The sequence below is a fragment of the Mus pahari genome, chromosome 14 (assembly GCF_900095145.1).
Source record: "Mus pahari chromosome 14, PAHARI_EIJ_v1.1, whole genome shotgun sequence".
Lineage (NCBI taxonomy): Eukaryota > Metazoa > Chordata > Mammalia > Rodentia > Muridae > Mus > Mus pahari.
The window spans coordinates 43,907,983-43,923,993 of NC_034603.1; the positions used below are offsets into that span (position 1 = coordinate 43,907,983).

The 16,011-nt window shown below is 43.5% G+C and overlaps 1 protein-coding gene across 3 annotated transcripts in view; it reads right to left on the minus strand.

Moving 5' to 3' along the window:
• Vps53 (VPS53 subunit of GARP complex) overlaps positions 1 to 15,613 on the minus strand; it is a 130,094-nt gene extending 114,481 nt beyond the window's left edge. Inside the window, exons 1-3 of one of the 3 annotated variants that reach the window (XM_029545786.1) lie at positions 15,257 to 15,362; positions 11,000 to 11,080; positions 2,600 to 2,649 (exon numbers count right to left, since the gene is read on the minus strand). In XM_029545786.1, the coding sequence (XP_029401646.1) occupies positions 2,600 to 2,649; positions 11,000 to 11,080; positions 15,257 to 15,268 (143 nt within the window). In that variant the 5' untranslated portion in view covers positions 15,269 to 15,362. Of the gene's footprint in view, positions 1 to 2,599; positions 2,650 to 6,554; positions 6,754 to 10,999; positions 11,081 to 15,256; positions 15,363 to 15,385 lie in introns of those variants that run through there. The other 2 variants (XM_021212135.2, XM_029545787.1) reach the window with 2 other exon arrangements.
• Between the last annotated feature and the right edge of the window lie 398 nt (positions 15,614 to 16,011).

Here is a 16,011-nt window from a genome sequence, read left to right on the forward strand (position 1 = left end):
TGATGCCCTCTTCTGAAGCGTCTGAAGACAACTACAGTGTACTTACATATAATAAAAATAAATAAATCTAAAAAAAAAAAAGAAAAAAAAATTGGAGATGTTTTACAGAAAGAAGCTAGCAGATTCAAATTAGCAACTGCAAAATCTCTACTTTGGTGACATTAAAAGGGTCAAGGAGCCAGTGTGATTTGTGAAATCAGAGCTTACTCTTTGTGCCCTGATGGTGTCAGAGGCAGGTCTATGGCTTCCGGGATCTCTTTTCCCCTGGGCTCAGCAAGGGCCATTGTGCAGGGCCTCTGCCAGAGGTATTTCTGTCGGTCAGCTTCATTTTGTGCCTGAAGAATCTGTTTCAGGTATGGTAGCAAGAATGAAGGCAATACCTCACTGCCAGGGCTCCTGGATTACCAGGATGTTCTACTTTCTATATATAAGCTCTGGCAATGCTCAGGTCTCCTCTAGAGCCACTATGGCTGAAGCTAACAAAACAACAAGGAGGCTCTTTTAAAAAAGATTTACTTACTTTATTATTTTATGGGTATGAATGCTTTGCCTGTATGCATGCATGTGTCCCATGTGTATGCCTAGTGCCTGTTTTATGGGTATGAATGCTTTGCCTGTATGCATGCATGTGTCCCATGTGTATGCCTAGTGCCTGCAGAGGTCAGCGGAGGGTGTGAGATCACCTGGGAGTAGATACAGACGGTTGTGAGCCACCATGTGGGAGCTGGTAACCAAGCCCAGGTCTTCGTGTTAAGAGCAAGTGCTATTAATAAATAAGCCTTCTCTCTAGCTCCTCTTTGTGCTTCCTAAGGTACCAGTGGGACAACACATTTATGGGGCAGTGACCTTTACCGAAAGATCTAAAGAACTTGGTGGGGGAGGGGGGGACAACTCATCTTCTAGACTCAAAATTAACTTTTAAATTTTTAAAATGTTTTCTCATCAAAAAAAAAAAAAAAAAAAAAGTCAAATAAAACCAAGCTGGATATGGTGGTATACTATCCAATACTATCACTTTGGAAGGCAGGGGCAAGTGGATCTCTGAGTTTGAAGTCAGCCTGGTCTACACAGTGAGTTCCAGGACAGTCAGGGATTACATAGTGAGACCCCACCTATAAATAAATAAATAAATAAATATTTTTAAAAGGGAGCAAACGAGTACACACAAACTCCCAGGACAGCCAGGGATTACATAGTGAGACCCCACCTATAAATAAATAAATAAATAAATATTTTTAAAAGGGAGCAAACGAGTACACACAAACTCCCAGGACAGCCAGGGATTACATAGTGAGACCCCACCTATAAATAAATAAATAAATAAATATTTTTAAAAGGGAGCAAACGAGTACACACAAACTCCCAGGACAGCCAGGGATTACATAGTGAGACCCCCATCTATAAATACATACATAAATAAATAAATATTTTAAAAAGGAAGCAAATGAGTACACACAAACTCCCCAAGTTAACTTGAAGCAATGTAGGCAAGCTACTTATATAATGAAAAGACGTTTGTTTAGTACCTCTTAGGTACCAAACTTACAAATGCAGATGTGGATAAGGCAGAAGAAGGCCACTGGGCAGGAAGCACCTAATGATGACATGGACAGTCGGCCCTGGGTTAACCACAAAGTTGAATTCTGGGCCACACCTAAGTCAACCTGCAGATTCAATATTATAGTTACAGGTGACCAAAAGATATAACCTATTAAAGAATAAAAGCATTAAACATTGTAGAAAAGTTATTTCTTCTTTGAAAGTTAACGTTTCCTCTTCTCCTTTTTCCTTTTTCTTTTTGATAAGGTTTCATATATCCCAGGAAGGTCTCTAGCTTACCTTGTAGTCAAAGATAACCTTGAACTTCTGATTCTCCTGCCTCTCCCTCCCACATGCTAAGACTATAAGTGTTTGCACCCACACATGGTTTATGGGTTCATGCCATGCTTAGGACCGAATCTGTGGCTTCATGTTATTATGCTGGGTTAGCTCTCTACTAAGTCACATTCCCAGCCCTGATGATTTATTATTATTTTTTTGGTCTTGTTTTGTTTTAAGACAGGGTCTCACTGTACAGCCCTGGCTACATAAAACAGGCTGGTTCTGAACTCAGAGATCCACTTGTGCCTACTCCTGAGTGCTGGGATTAAAGGTGTACCCCGCAACAGCCTGCCTGGTGATAACTGCTTTTGAACAGTCTGTTCCAGCTACCTTCATTTTGTATGGGCAGTTAAACACTGGCCAAAGAATTAAGCTCTTTGCCATCGAGTTTACATGAAAAGCCACAAGAAAAGAATTACTTTTAAATTTGAGATTTCAGTGCTTTCATCAAAAAATGTGATTCAGATATGACTAGATTAACAATATGCCTTTCATTAAAAATCATATGGTGGGCTGGTGAGATGGCTCAGTGGGTAAGAGCACCCAACTGCTCTTCCAAAGGTCCAGAGTTCAAATCCCAGCAACCACATGGTGGCTTATAACCATCCGTAACAAGATCTGACTCCCTCTTCTGGAGTGTCTGAAGACAGCTACAGTGTACTTACATATAATAAATAAATAAATCTTTAAAAAAAAAAAATCATATGGCATTACTTACCTTATTTTCAGTCTAATTTTGTTCACAACGTCATCAATGTTTGCCAGAGACTACAATAAAGAAAAAAGAATGCTGGCTGTTAATTTCCTTTTGGGAATTCTCTTTCACAGGGAAATAATGCACTAAAGGGATGTTTTTGACACCTCAAGAAGTTTGATCTTGATACCACAGTTAATTCTTTTAAAAATCATCTTATTTTTTAAAATGTTTTGGTTTGTGTACATGAGCACATGGTGTACATGTGTGTAGGTATGTATCTCTATTCTTTGAACACACAGATGCACAGGCCAGAGGGTGACATCAGGAGTCTTCCTCATTCCCCACCTTATGTACTGAGGCCGTGTCTCTCACTCACACGCGGAGCTCACCGAGTCACCTAGTCTTCCCTACCAGCTTGCTCTGGAACCCCTTGTGTTCGCCTTCTGAGTGCTGAGAGAACAGGCAAACCACCATGCCCAGCATCTACATGCGTGCTCGGGAACCAGACTCAGTCCCCACACCTTTCCCGCTCAGCAGTGCGTGCTGAGCCATCTTCTCAGCCCCTGAGCAGTAGCTGACACATACTATCTGTTCTCTTTTGAAGTTTTATTGGAAGGCAGCCACATTAGTCAACCTCCATGTGTCTGTGGCTGCTTGTGTACTGTGGTGGCAGAGCTGGGAAGCTGTACCAGGCACTGCAAGGCCTATAAAGCTTAGAAGATTGTCTGGACCTTTATGGAAAGTTTGCTAACACAGGATGTACAAGGTTGTGGGCTGGATGTGATGGTGCACGCTTGTATTTCCAGCACTCAGGACAAAATCATAAAACAAACTATAGAAAGAAATGGGATGAATGAATACCAAAATGCCTAATTCTTACACACCACTGCTAGGGAGAGCCAGGAGCAAGGCTACAGACTACACAACCCCACTGATGCAATTCCAAACAGGTGGCGTCACTTCTCACCCTAGAGTTGAACAACAGCTCTCTGGGGAAGCAGTGGCTGACACAGCCAAGAGAGGCTCGCTGAGGACGCTGTGTTAGCCCTTGAGGTCCTCCTTGAGTGATGGTGCCCTTCATCTGGGAAACTCGTCAAGCTGCTCAAGCAGGCGCATGGTACACACCTGTAATGCCAGCACTCGGGAGTCTGAGGCAGGAGGATCACAAGTTGGAGTATCAGTCTACTTAGTCTCTTAAAAAGAAAAATAAGTCAGGCAGTGGTGGCTGAGTATTTGTCTATATTTTGTTTCATCTCTACTGACTGCTATGGAATAATGAAAACAAGCAGACCTGGTGAGAAAATACGGTGAAATGGTGCCCCCTGGTGGAAGATAGGAGGATGGTAATTTTCTAATTCCCTTTGCCTCTTCCCCAACAGATACTTTTTCTCAGAAGGAACTACGCTTAAAAATTAAAAATTGCTTCCAGCTCTCTGCTAACCGGAGGAAGCCAGAAACCTTCCAGGAACAGACCTGAGCTGCCACATTACCCTGTTCACACAACTTCCGTTAAGCCACAGTTTACTCAGAATTTTCAGAAATCCAAGAATAGTCAGCCAGAGGTAAGGGTGGGATTCAGAAAAGAGAAGCTATTTTAATGAGGAAAAACAACTCAAGTGGGGTGAATTTGTTCCTACTCTGTTAGGTTAGTCCCTTCACAACTGGACTGTGTATGATTTAAATCATTGCCCATGTTGGAACAGCCAGTGAGTTATCCAGGGCCACACACTTGTCCACTCTGCCACTGCCGACTCGCTGGAGGGCAGTTGTTCAACATCTCTGAGTTTCTAAGAAAAACGGGCAAAAGAGTTCCTGGCCTACTAACTCTGCTGGAGCCCTCTTAAAACAACAGTAGTGAGTGTGTTTGTATGTGTGTGTGTGTATGTGTGTGTGTGCGCGTGCGTGCAGGTATGTGCACACAAGTACTGGCTTGAGTACAAATGTCAAAGGACAGCTTGTGGGGGTCGGGTCTCTTTTGTTGTGTGAGTCTTGGAACTGAACAGAGGTCCTCACGTAGGTCCTCAGGTTTAGGGGCATGTGCCTTACCTGTTGAGCCTTCTGCCAGTCTGTGTATACAGTCATTGTCTGTCTGTCTGTCTCTGTCCCCCTTCCTTCTCTCTCCTCCCCTTTGTCTCTGTCTTTCTCTGTCTCTGTCTGTCTCTCTGTCTCTCTGTCTCTCTCATACACACACACACACACACACACACACACACAGAGTTGGCTTAAAAAATGTTTTAAGACCAGATGGTAGTGGCACACATCATTAATCCCAGCACTCCTCAGAAAGCAGAGCCAAGTAGATCTCTAAATTCAAGTCCAGCCTAGTGTACAGAGTGAGTTTCAGGACTACACAGAGAAACCCTGTCTCGAAAGAAAAACAAAGTATTTGAGAAATCTGGATGAAGGCAGCCAGGAATTCTGCTTTGTTACCACACCTTTCTAAATGAGGGACATACAAGATAATATGTTTTATATACTCATGGATAATTATGTATATATCATATATAATTATACACTATAAGATTGTTTAATTACAAATATAAAATATTTATAAGGTATTTAAAATTGTCAAAACATTCACAAGCAAAAATCTAGACAGTAAGAGCATGTGGTGAAATGCAGGCTTCCGCTTGCCCAGTTCCACCTGACTGCAGCTTCTCTTTAGCAGAGGCCATGGCTCTGAGCCAGCTTCTGGCTTACTTTCTCAGACAGTCTGACTTAAAAGCACTTCCAAGGATTGGCTGCACAAGGCCATTTCACTTAACCATATGCCTGGGAGGCTATTCCACACCAATCAATCAATACTGACTGCACTACCATAGACATTTGATAATTTGCTAATTTAAGAAATGAATTACCTTTAGACAGGAAGGTCTTGGTTAAACTACATTATTTTTTCTCTCTTTCTCTCTTTCTTTCTCCTTCCTTCCTTCCTTTCCTTCCTTCCTTCTCCTCCTCTTCCTCCTCCTCCTCCTCCTCCTCTTCTTCTTCACACAACATTGCTTTCTAAGAATCACCCAAAATAATTATGCAGATGTGGAACTGTATTTTAAAAATCAAAGAGGGCTAGTGAGATGGCTCTGCAGGTAAAAGATCTTGCTGTGCCAACCTGATGAGTCTGAGTTTTAGAAACTACAGTAGATGAAATGAACCACTTCCAAAAGCTGTCTTCTGACCTCCAAGAACACACGGCGGTACAAACATGCCTGCACACATGGATATTTAAAATGGCAAAGACCTGTAGACAAGGGCCACTGATTGGGAAAAAATGGATTAGGGCACAAGGGCAGATTTATCTGATGGCCCTTCTGGCCACCCCTAGAGACACTGGGCAGGCAGGTTAGGAAAGAACAAAGGCATGGCAGGACATGAATAAGGTTATCAAAAGAACAGAAAGAAGTCTCAACTCAGGACATGAGCTCAGTGGGAGAGCACTTGCCTCACACATGTAAAGCCCCAGATCTCTCTCTCTCACACACACACACACAGACACACACACACACACACACACACACACACACACACACATCTTACACTTAATTACCTGATAGATGTACAGCTTTCCTATTGAACAAACACAAGTGAGAGGGTGCTATCAATTAATTTGGTCACCTCACAGAAATTTTCTTTAATCTCCTGGGCCATACGAGGAACACTACCATACTCCTCCAGGTTAAAATTCAGGAAGTGGGTTCTGAGAGGACAGTCTAGGGTTCTGGAGATCTGTCTGATTCTAGCTGCTTTTTTTCCCTTCATCTTTTAAGCTGTTTTGAAGTGCTAGTGCCTGGTTTCTGCTAGGCCAACGTTCTACCACCGAGCAACACCCCATGCTCTCTCTGTGATGGCTGACCTTCCTTTACCCCTGCCTCTGATACAGCTGACACACCCCATCTGTTCAGTGCAGCCTATGTGGGAATCCAGCATATGGACATACTGCTGCTTGGCCCATCTCTTTGACAACCATTCATCTGGTTTAGTTGTAATGGGGTTGTACTGCTAAATGCTTTATTGAAAATCATTTCCTTCTTTGAATAATTCATGCCCATCAGAGAAAATTCAGATCCTTGGTAAAATAATCCCATGTTCTCAAGAAAGTATAAGTGTTGTGAGTGTTATGCTCTACTCTTCTACAGAAATAGATGTGTTTCTAAGAACAGATTGGGGTCATTTGTCACCTGCAAAAGCAAAAAAAAAAAAAAGTTTGTTTGCTTTCTTTGTTTTCTTCCTACTTGATAATCAAGACCCAGAGCACCTTGAGATCAGTTAAAAAAATTAATAATTATTTCTTTAATATGTCTTTGACAAGGCTGGCCTTAAACTCATGGTCCTCCTGCAGTTGAGTTATAAGTGTATACCACAGTCAACAAATCAAAAAGTTTGTTTACTTATTTGTTTTTTTTTAAATTGTATTTATTTGCTGTGTGAGTGCCTGTAAGCATGAACATGCACCATATGTGTGCCTGATGCCTGAAAAACACGTAAAAGGGCACTGGGCGCATGGAGCTGTCATTACAGATGGCTGGGGGTAGCAGGCTGCTGGGAATTGAATTGGGTCCTCAGTGAGAGCCACAAGTGTTAACACCACAGAGCCATCTCTCCAGCACCTTATTTGGGTTACTTTGAGTGTTTCAAGTAGGCCACACTGGTTTTCTACTCTCTCAGTATCCAGTAGCTAGACCTGAACTCCTGACCCTCTTGCCTCCAAGTCCTGGGATTACAGATGACACTGTGCTCAGCTAAGCTCTTTTCTTCTGTGCCCAAATTTCTTGATTATTCCTTTCTTTTCCCCCTTTTCACCTCTAGCCTGACAAATGCTAGACAAATACTCTAACACTGCATCTACAGTCTGTTTTTTCTCCTGAGCTCAGAGTCTTGCTAGGTTACCCAGGCTGGTCTTTAATCCCCAGACTCAGGCAATCCTCAAGTGCTGGTGGTTTTCGTACATTTCATAGCCTCTTCTCTCAAACCTCCAATAACATGAAAACTGACTTTTTTAAAATTCACTGTAAGGAAGCTGAGAATGTTTTCCAGATTATTGTTAACACATATGGTTCCTCTCCAGCACCATGTAGGGGACACTGTCATGTACAGAAAGCTTTCATACTTGGTGAAAGAGAGCCATCTGAGGACTTGTGTCCCACCCACTTCAGCCACAGTGACCACATACATGCAAGCCACTTAAGAGAAATACAGCCTCATCATCTCACTTACAATGCCACTAAACCTTCATATACAGACATCTCTGAAACTATCAAGTTAAAATTAAGTATCTTTTATAGGCCCATAGTATGTATGCATGTGCATTTTGTCTAGGAGTTAAAAGAATTGATAATTAGGCCATCACTTTCTACTGTTTTCCCTTGAAGATCCATGGGAATCTGGGCTGGTAAATGACCTACCAGGTCTAACTGTTGGTCCAGGAAAATAAAGTGTGACCTGACGCTCTCTTCTGCACTTTCTGACTTACGGGAAGAAACTTCATTGCATACTATCATGCATGTAGAGGCATAATCAGACAAGACACAAAAATGAAGTCAGGGAATAACAACTGTTTTACCTTTAAAATGTGTGTGTGTATGTGTGTGTGTGTGTGTGTGTGTGTGTTTGTGTGGCACATACAATCATTTCAGAAAGGTGAAAACCTAGTGGCTTCCTAACTACAGCTTTCTAACAGAAGTTAGGAAAAATTCTACAAATTTTCTAACAGTAATTTGTTTGTTTAGTTAAATTGACATTATTTTTGTTGTTTTGAGTCAGGGTCTTGCTATGTAGCCCTGGCTGCCTGGAAACTTACTATGTAGACCGGGCTGGCCTTGAACTCAGAGATCTCCTTGCCTCTGCCTCATGAGTGCTGGGGTTAAAGCTGTGCTTCACCAGGTCCAGCAAACCAGCATTCATGTTGAAATAGCAAAAGTAAAACACTCATATGGCTAAACATACCTTAAGTTAGTTATTACCAAATCTCTATCACCAGCTAACCCTACTTAAAGAATTTCCAGGCAGTGGTGGCTCACACCTTTAATCCCAGCACTTGGGAGGCAGAGGCAGGNGGATTTCTGAGTTCGAGGCCAGCCTGGTCTACAAAGTGAGTTCCAGGACAGCCAGGGCTACACAGAGAAACCCTGTCTCGAAAAACCAAAAAAAAAAAAAAAAAAAAAAAGAATTTCCAAAAAGACAAGACAATCACACAATGTAACATTTTTCAAATTTTATTTTTAAAATTAATGGATTTTTAAAAATTAGACTGTTAAACCAAAAAGAGATAGCTTTGTTAGTTAAAATCAGAAAAAGATGGATCCTGTTGGTAAAGCTCGGTATGAAGGTGTTTGTTAGGATATGAACAGTGGTGGGGAAGGTACCACACTCATGAATATCCATCGGCACATTTCCACTCGATGGATGTAAGTGAGCCATCACAGCCTACACTGCTCACACCCTCCACTGACCCTGCTTACCACTGACCCCCGCTCCTCTTCCCCCTTGCAGCATCAAGTAAAGATGCCAACAGCTACCAAGTGGAGGAGCTACAACCAGAGTTTAACATCCTTACTATGGCCTATCATGCCATTTCCTCAGCAGAGCCTCTGGATTCTTTCTTTTTTTTTTTTTTTTTTAAAGATTTATTTATTTATTATATGTAAGTACACTGTAGCTGTCTTCAGACACTCCAGAAGAGGGCGTCAGATTTTGTTACGGATGGTTATGAGCCACCATGTGGTTGCTGGGATTTGAACTCCAGACCTTTGGAAGAGCAGTCGGGTGCTCTTACCCACTGAGCCATTTCACCAGCCCGAGCCTCTGGATTCTTAAGCTTGCTTTCACCATGTCCAATATGCCCCCTGTCACACTTCAGCTGAGCATTCTGTCATGGTTACTTGTCACTCTGCTCATGATCCATAACACATGGAGAATCCATTGCTGTCAAATGTTTAGAATGCCTGGTGCAAAGCCAGGCGTGGTGGCGCACGCCTTTAATCCCAGCACTNGGGAGGCAGAGGCAGGNGGATTTCTGAGTTCGAGGCCAGCCTGGTCTACAAAGTGAGTTCCAGGACAGCCAGGGCTACACAGAGAAACCCTGTCTCGAAAAACCAAAAAAAAAAAAAAAAAAAAAGAATGCCTGGTGCAATCAATACCAGATCAATGCTAAATCTTAACAGTGTAGTTGTGGTAGGAGTTAGGGCTTGTGTACAGTACAATGATCACTACTGACAAAGACAATTCTGTGCTGAATTATCAAGGTAGACCATAAGTTCTGTGTTAGTAAAGACCATTTGGTGGCTTACTTCCATCTTTGAATCAACCTCTCTCTTCCAGCTCTACCAAACTAGGCAGAGTAGGCACCTGAGGCACTTTTTAGTTCTTGTCTTCCTCCTGCACTCCATGAGATTAGGAGCTAACCTGCTATGTTGACCATTTCTCTCCAGTTTCTAAAATGACCAGTGACCTTCATTGGCTGACTAAATAAATGAGCCCTTCATGAACTGCTTGAAAGCTCCTGGGGTCTGATTTCCTAAGGAACCTCTTGTCTTTTTCCTGCACTCGTCCTTCCCTAACTCCCTCATAGCATTCAACAGCACCCCTTCTGCTGATCATGCACATCTCAGTGCAAGGATGCATCCCTATGCCCAGGACAGTGACTGGCATTCGCTTAGTGAATAAGTGAAAAACGCAAAGTCAGGCATGGTGGCACACACTTGTCAGCCCAGCGCCTAGAACAGTGACAGCACATGACAGGTACCCAGTAAACATTTGCTTAGTGAAGAAATGAAAACCCAAAGTTGGGCATGGTGGCACACAACTGTCATGCCAGCACTGAGGAGACAGAGGTAAGAGGCTCATGCTGGCTACACAGTGAAGCTATGCTGAGCTATATTAGACCCTGTAGGGGGCAGGTGTGGGGAGAATATATTTACCTGGCCTTCCCCCAATTTTCTGGCTTCTAACTCTGGCTTACTGAAAGAAAACCCCATCTAGGCAAACCACACAAAGAGAGAGCATACACAGAATGCCACACCTTTACATTCTAAAAGCTGCTTTGTAACTTGGGGTTTATCCTGCCTACCTCCTCCTGCTCGTCCTTCCTATGTTAGGAAACCACAATCTATAACACAAAGGTCCGTGAGCACTGAGGGGAACTCTCACAGACTAAAGGTGCAATCTCTGATAATATGCTCAAAGAACACCATGCTAGTTCCATTCACTAACTAGCCCTGTTGACATCTGGATTTCTGTGACAGAAAAAACAAAAACAAAAACAAAAAAACAACCCAGCAAGCATGTATGAGAGAAATTTTAGGATGGGATCCAAGAAACAATGGATTTTGATTTGAACTTAATGTCATTTGTTTATCACACCAATCACGACATGCAGGATAAGCCAGAAGCCATTGGAATGAAGGAAACCTAAAGCTGTATACTTACTTGCTCTGTTGGGAACAGAGTATTGATATACTCAACGGCATTGAAGTCAGCTTGATCAAGAGGATCCTGGCTTGGGAATACCTACATAAAAACAGGGGTTATTGGTTAAAACATCGTCTTAGACACCACAGGTTGATAATATATATATACAATGTCTGTCTGTCTGTCTGTTTGGATTTGTTGTTTTTGTTTTTGTTGTTGTTGTTCCAATTAGAAGGAATGGGGCCAGCAAGATGACTCAGGGGGAGTCATTTTGTCATGTAAGCCTAACAACCCCAGTTGGATCCTCATAATCCAACTTCACAATGTTGTCTTCTGACTTCCACATACATGCTATGGCATGTGCACCAGCACATCACATCATGTACACACAAAGAATGATACTTAAAACAGGGAAATAAAACTGTAAAAATATGGATTCGAAATTCAATCTTAGTATTAGATAGTAGGCTCTTGAATACAAAACAAAACAAAAACGGAAAAATTCCAACTTTTTTTTTTTTCATTTTATAACACTTCACATATAATGGATACTCAAGAAAATGGTTAGATGCTGAGATACAGGAATCAAGGAAACAAGAGAGCTAAGCCATAAGTTAACAGAGGTGGGATAGGAATGACACCTTCAAGCCAAGGAAACTGAACAATGCTGGCAACCATCAGCAGCAAGAAGAAAGGCAACCTGAGAGTCTTCAGAGTGAATGTGTGCCTGAAAACAGTGTTTTCTGATTTTTTTTTTTTTTTGAGAGATGATCTTATTATGTAGCTCAGACTAACTTGCAACTCACTTATATAGCCCAGGCTATCCTCAATCTAGTCCTCCTGCCTCAGCCTCCCAAGTACTTAGATTACAGGGGTATGCCAGAATGCCTGGCTCCTGTTAATATTTTTGATTCAAGATTGCAGGTGTCCAAAACTGTGACAGAAAAAAAAAAAAACCCAACATGTATATGAGAGATTTTAGGATGGGATCCAAGAAACACCTACTAACATCAATCTTGACCTTCCAGCATCTGTAGTGCTGACACAGCAGCACAGTAGACTGTAGTGTGGGCACCTCCTACTAACAGAGGACTCAGAAGCCTTGATGACAGACTACTGTCTGTGGCGCCTGAATGACAGCAGTCACATGCACTGAAGCAACATTTACCTATCCATTACTTTCTTATTTATGTCTGTCTACAGTCACAGGTGGTATCCCAAAGCCTGTCAGTCCAGCAGTAGGTGTAAGCAAGAGGATCAGACAATCAAGGTCATCACTGTCAGCCACATAGCAAGCCTGAGGCTAGCCTGACTTATATTGTCCTTCTCTGGGCTGGTGAAACAACTCAGTGGTGAGATGTCTACCCAGAGGCCTCAGGTTCAATCCAAACACTGTGAAAAACAAGAAAAAAAGCTTGATTACCTCTGTGTACAAAAACAGTAGGTATGTGTGTGTGTATGTAATTTTTGTAGTGCTGGGGCTCAAACCCCATGCCTCATCTGTGGTTAGGTAATCCTGTTCCACTTAAGCAACAGCCTCAGCTTGCCTTGAAGGAATCTTTATGCTTCAGATAGTATTTAAAAAAATGGAGAGCTGACATTCAGGTTTACAAAAGAAAACTATCTTGAGAAATATAACTCACAAAAATCACACAAGTCCTCACAAAAGTCACAACTTGAAAACTGTGTAACAGGGTGGGCTACAAAAAGCTGGAGCATGGCGGTATATGCCTATAATACTAGCACTGGGGAGGTGTGTGTGTGTACATGTGTTCCAGAGGGATTGTGGAAGATCAAGAACTCAAGGTCAATCTTAGCTACATTGTGAGGGCAAGGCCTACGTGAGGCCCTGCTTCCAAAACGGGGTAGCAGGGTGCAGAGACTCAGCAGGTAGAAGAATTTCCTCTGAGCTTGATGACCTGAGTTCAGTCAGGTCCCACACGTTGTAGAAGAGAATTGACTTAACTCTGCAGTTTATCTTCTGATCTCCACAAGCACACTGGAGCACATGGATACAAATGTAATAATAAAACCAAACCAAACCAAACAGAAAAAGAAAAGTGATCCCATGGGTTCTGATTTTTACTAGCGTAAGACAGATAATAACTCTGTAAAGCAATCTTCGGCAAATTTTCAGTCTGTGGAATATAGAGTTAAAAATCCGGAGTTGGAGAGATGGGTTAAAAGCAATGGCTGCTCTTACAGAAGACTTGGGTTCAATTTCTAGAACCCACATGGTTCCTTGCAACTGTCTCCAAATCCAGTTCCAGGGAATCTACTGCATCTTTTGGCCTTGAAGGGCTCCTGAATTTACATAGGGCACATAAACTCACTCAGGCCCAAACATACACACATAAACAGTAAATAAGTAATTTATTTAAGAATAAAAATGAACAAACCAATGACTTCCTAGAAACAGTAGAAGAGTCACGGCTTCTATGATGTAAAGGGCAAGTAGAGACAGAGGCAGTGAGAGGTAGAGCTTAGGTATTTCTTTTGAAAGTTTAGCATTGCACTTCTGTGCTACACATCTATGGTGAGAATACACATGTACATGCGATTATAGAATTAATGAAAAGCCCTTTACAGAGGGAGTGCTGGGAACAGGGCCTGTCATAGTGAGCTGGTATGAGGAAGTGGGTTATTCACTTCCTAACTGCTCCCAGTTTCTTCATTCTTCTCTTCCTGTTCCTGGGTTTAATCCCAGGCATTAACAGATTTCACACAGCGCAGCCCTTGACTTAAGCTACTTCATCCGGTGACACCTATAGAGAGAATGCCAGACCTCAGTGTTGGCAGAAAAACTATAGATTTACCAAAAGATGTCTAGACACTGCACTTCATGGGCAGTTTAAGGAATTTCAAGGGGACACATGCACAGGTCACATACACAAAAATACAGTACAAATCTTAAAAGGTTGAGAATTTTTGCAATTTGGGTGACACTAAAGAATATCCCTAAGAGTCCTCTCTTCCCAACAAGACGTTTTTTGTTGACTAAAGTTCCCTGTCAACTATATTAAAATGTATGGTCATAATATTAGAAGTAACTGTGTAGGTTCCTGTTTTGTTCTTGATAGAGGGAGAAAGATCTTCCTTAAGGGAACTGCCATGGGGTTATGTTGTAAGAAGCAGCACATTAGGAGCTATGGATATTGCTCTGCGGTAAGACACTTATCTCGTGTGCCAAGGATTTCTTCAACCCCCAATATAATGGAAAAGAAAGAAAAGAAAGAGTGTGCCTCATTTAGTGGCTATTGGGAAGTTTGCCCAAGTTCAATATTAATCCTATTAATAGTAATTAGCATATATGGACCATTAATACTTTGTTTTTCAAGAGAGGTTTCTCTGTGTATCCCTGGCTGTCCAGGAACTCACTCTGTAGACTAGAGGTTGGGGAGATGTGCGCATGCGCGTGTGTGTTTTGTCTAGTAGTTTTCTCCCTCTATTTTGAGGATCTTGGGGAAGAGACTCAGGTCAGCAGGCTTGGTGGCACAGTGCCTTTACCGACTGAGCCATCTCCATAGCCCTCAACCTTTTAGTTATGGTACAGACCTGTCTTAGTTTGCTTTACATTGTTGTGATAACACAGCATAACCAAAAACAAGTTGGGAAGTAAATAATTTATTTGGATTACAGGTTATAGTATGTCGTCATCAGGTGAAGCCAAGACAGGAAATGGAGCAGAAACCACGAAGGAATGTCACTTACTGGCTTGCTTTCCATGGCTTGCTCAGCTTGCTTTTCTGTACAATCCAGAACCGGCAGTCCAGGGAGGGTACCTCCCACAATGGGCTGGGCCATTCTACAGCATCAACCAAGAAAATGCCCCCACAGGCTTGCCCGTGGGCCAATCTGAGGAAGGCAATTCTCAACTGAGGCTTCCTCTTTCCAGATGACTCCAGCTTGTGCCAAGTGCGCGAGCGCGCGCGCGCGCACACACACACACACACACTCTCCAGCATAAGGGTCATTTTCCAGTATGCCGCCCCATAACCCTATTCTGTCATTCGTTTCCGCAATGGAAGTATCCCGCTGCCGATTCCAAACCACTCCAAGAGCTTAACCTGAGAAACGGAAGAAGCCGCACGAGCTGGAAAATGATACAGTCTTAAAAACCTTCCATAAGCCGAATTCTCTAGTCACGGGGCCCCACTCTAGGTTCACCCTGTCAAAGAGGACATCTCGGCCCAAACCCAGCAGGGCGTGACAACCTCGAAAGACAGAGCCTAGAGAAGACGTGTTCGGTCCCCTGGCTGAAAACCCCATTCCCACCTTCACCACCATCCAGACTTCCGCTGAGCATCGGAGCCGCCACCTTTCCAGCCTGGAAGGGGAGATTCGACCCCGGCCCGGAGCCGCCCCTTCCCCCGCAGCTTCCTCCTGAGGGGGTGGAGCGCTCACCTGCTCGATGGCTAGTTGCACCTCTGGCGTGAGCTGCAACACAGCCTCCAGCTCCTCCACAAACTCCAGTTCCTCCTCCTCCATCATCCCGCCGCTCAGCCCCCGACGCCCTCTCCAACCCTGCTCGCGACCTGTCTGTCACACCAGGACCCCAGAAGAGCGAGCCTCCAGGTACAGGGCTCGAGGGAGCCGCTACTTGCTCGGCTAGCCTGGCACTTCCGGAGAGCTGGGCACTTCCGGGAACCGGGGGACTCTGGGATAGCGGAGGACTGACTTCCGCCGACATGGCTATCAAGTCCCTGGAAAATCTCCAGACAATCCTTAACCACAAGTTCCCTGGTCACACGCGGCGGGGTCCTTAAGGTTGGGAGCCCTCTCTTCTTCGCCCAGGGCGCTCCCCCACCGGCGCCGTAGTGTCGCCCGGGCGCCCCAGAGAGCCCCGGCAGTGTCCCAATGGATGGGCAGTATGCCCCGCTGGCCATGAAGCCAATGTGCAACCCGCTTGCTGGATCCCCTTGGTCTAGGGCAGTCTGTGTCCCCCTGCCACCGGGAGTGAAATGACCCCAGCTGGTAAGTGGCAGTGTTGCCAAAGACATTTGAGGTGTGGGAGAACTTCTGCGCCTTAG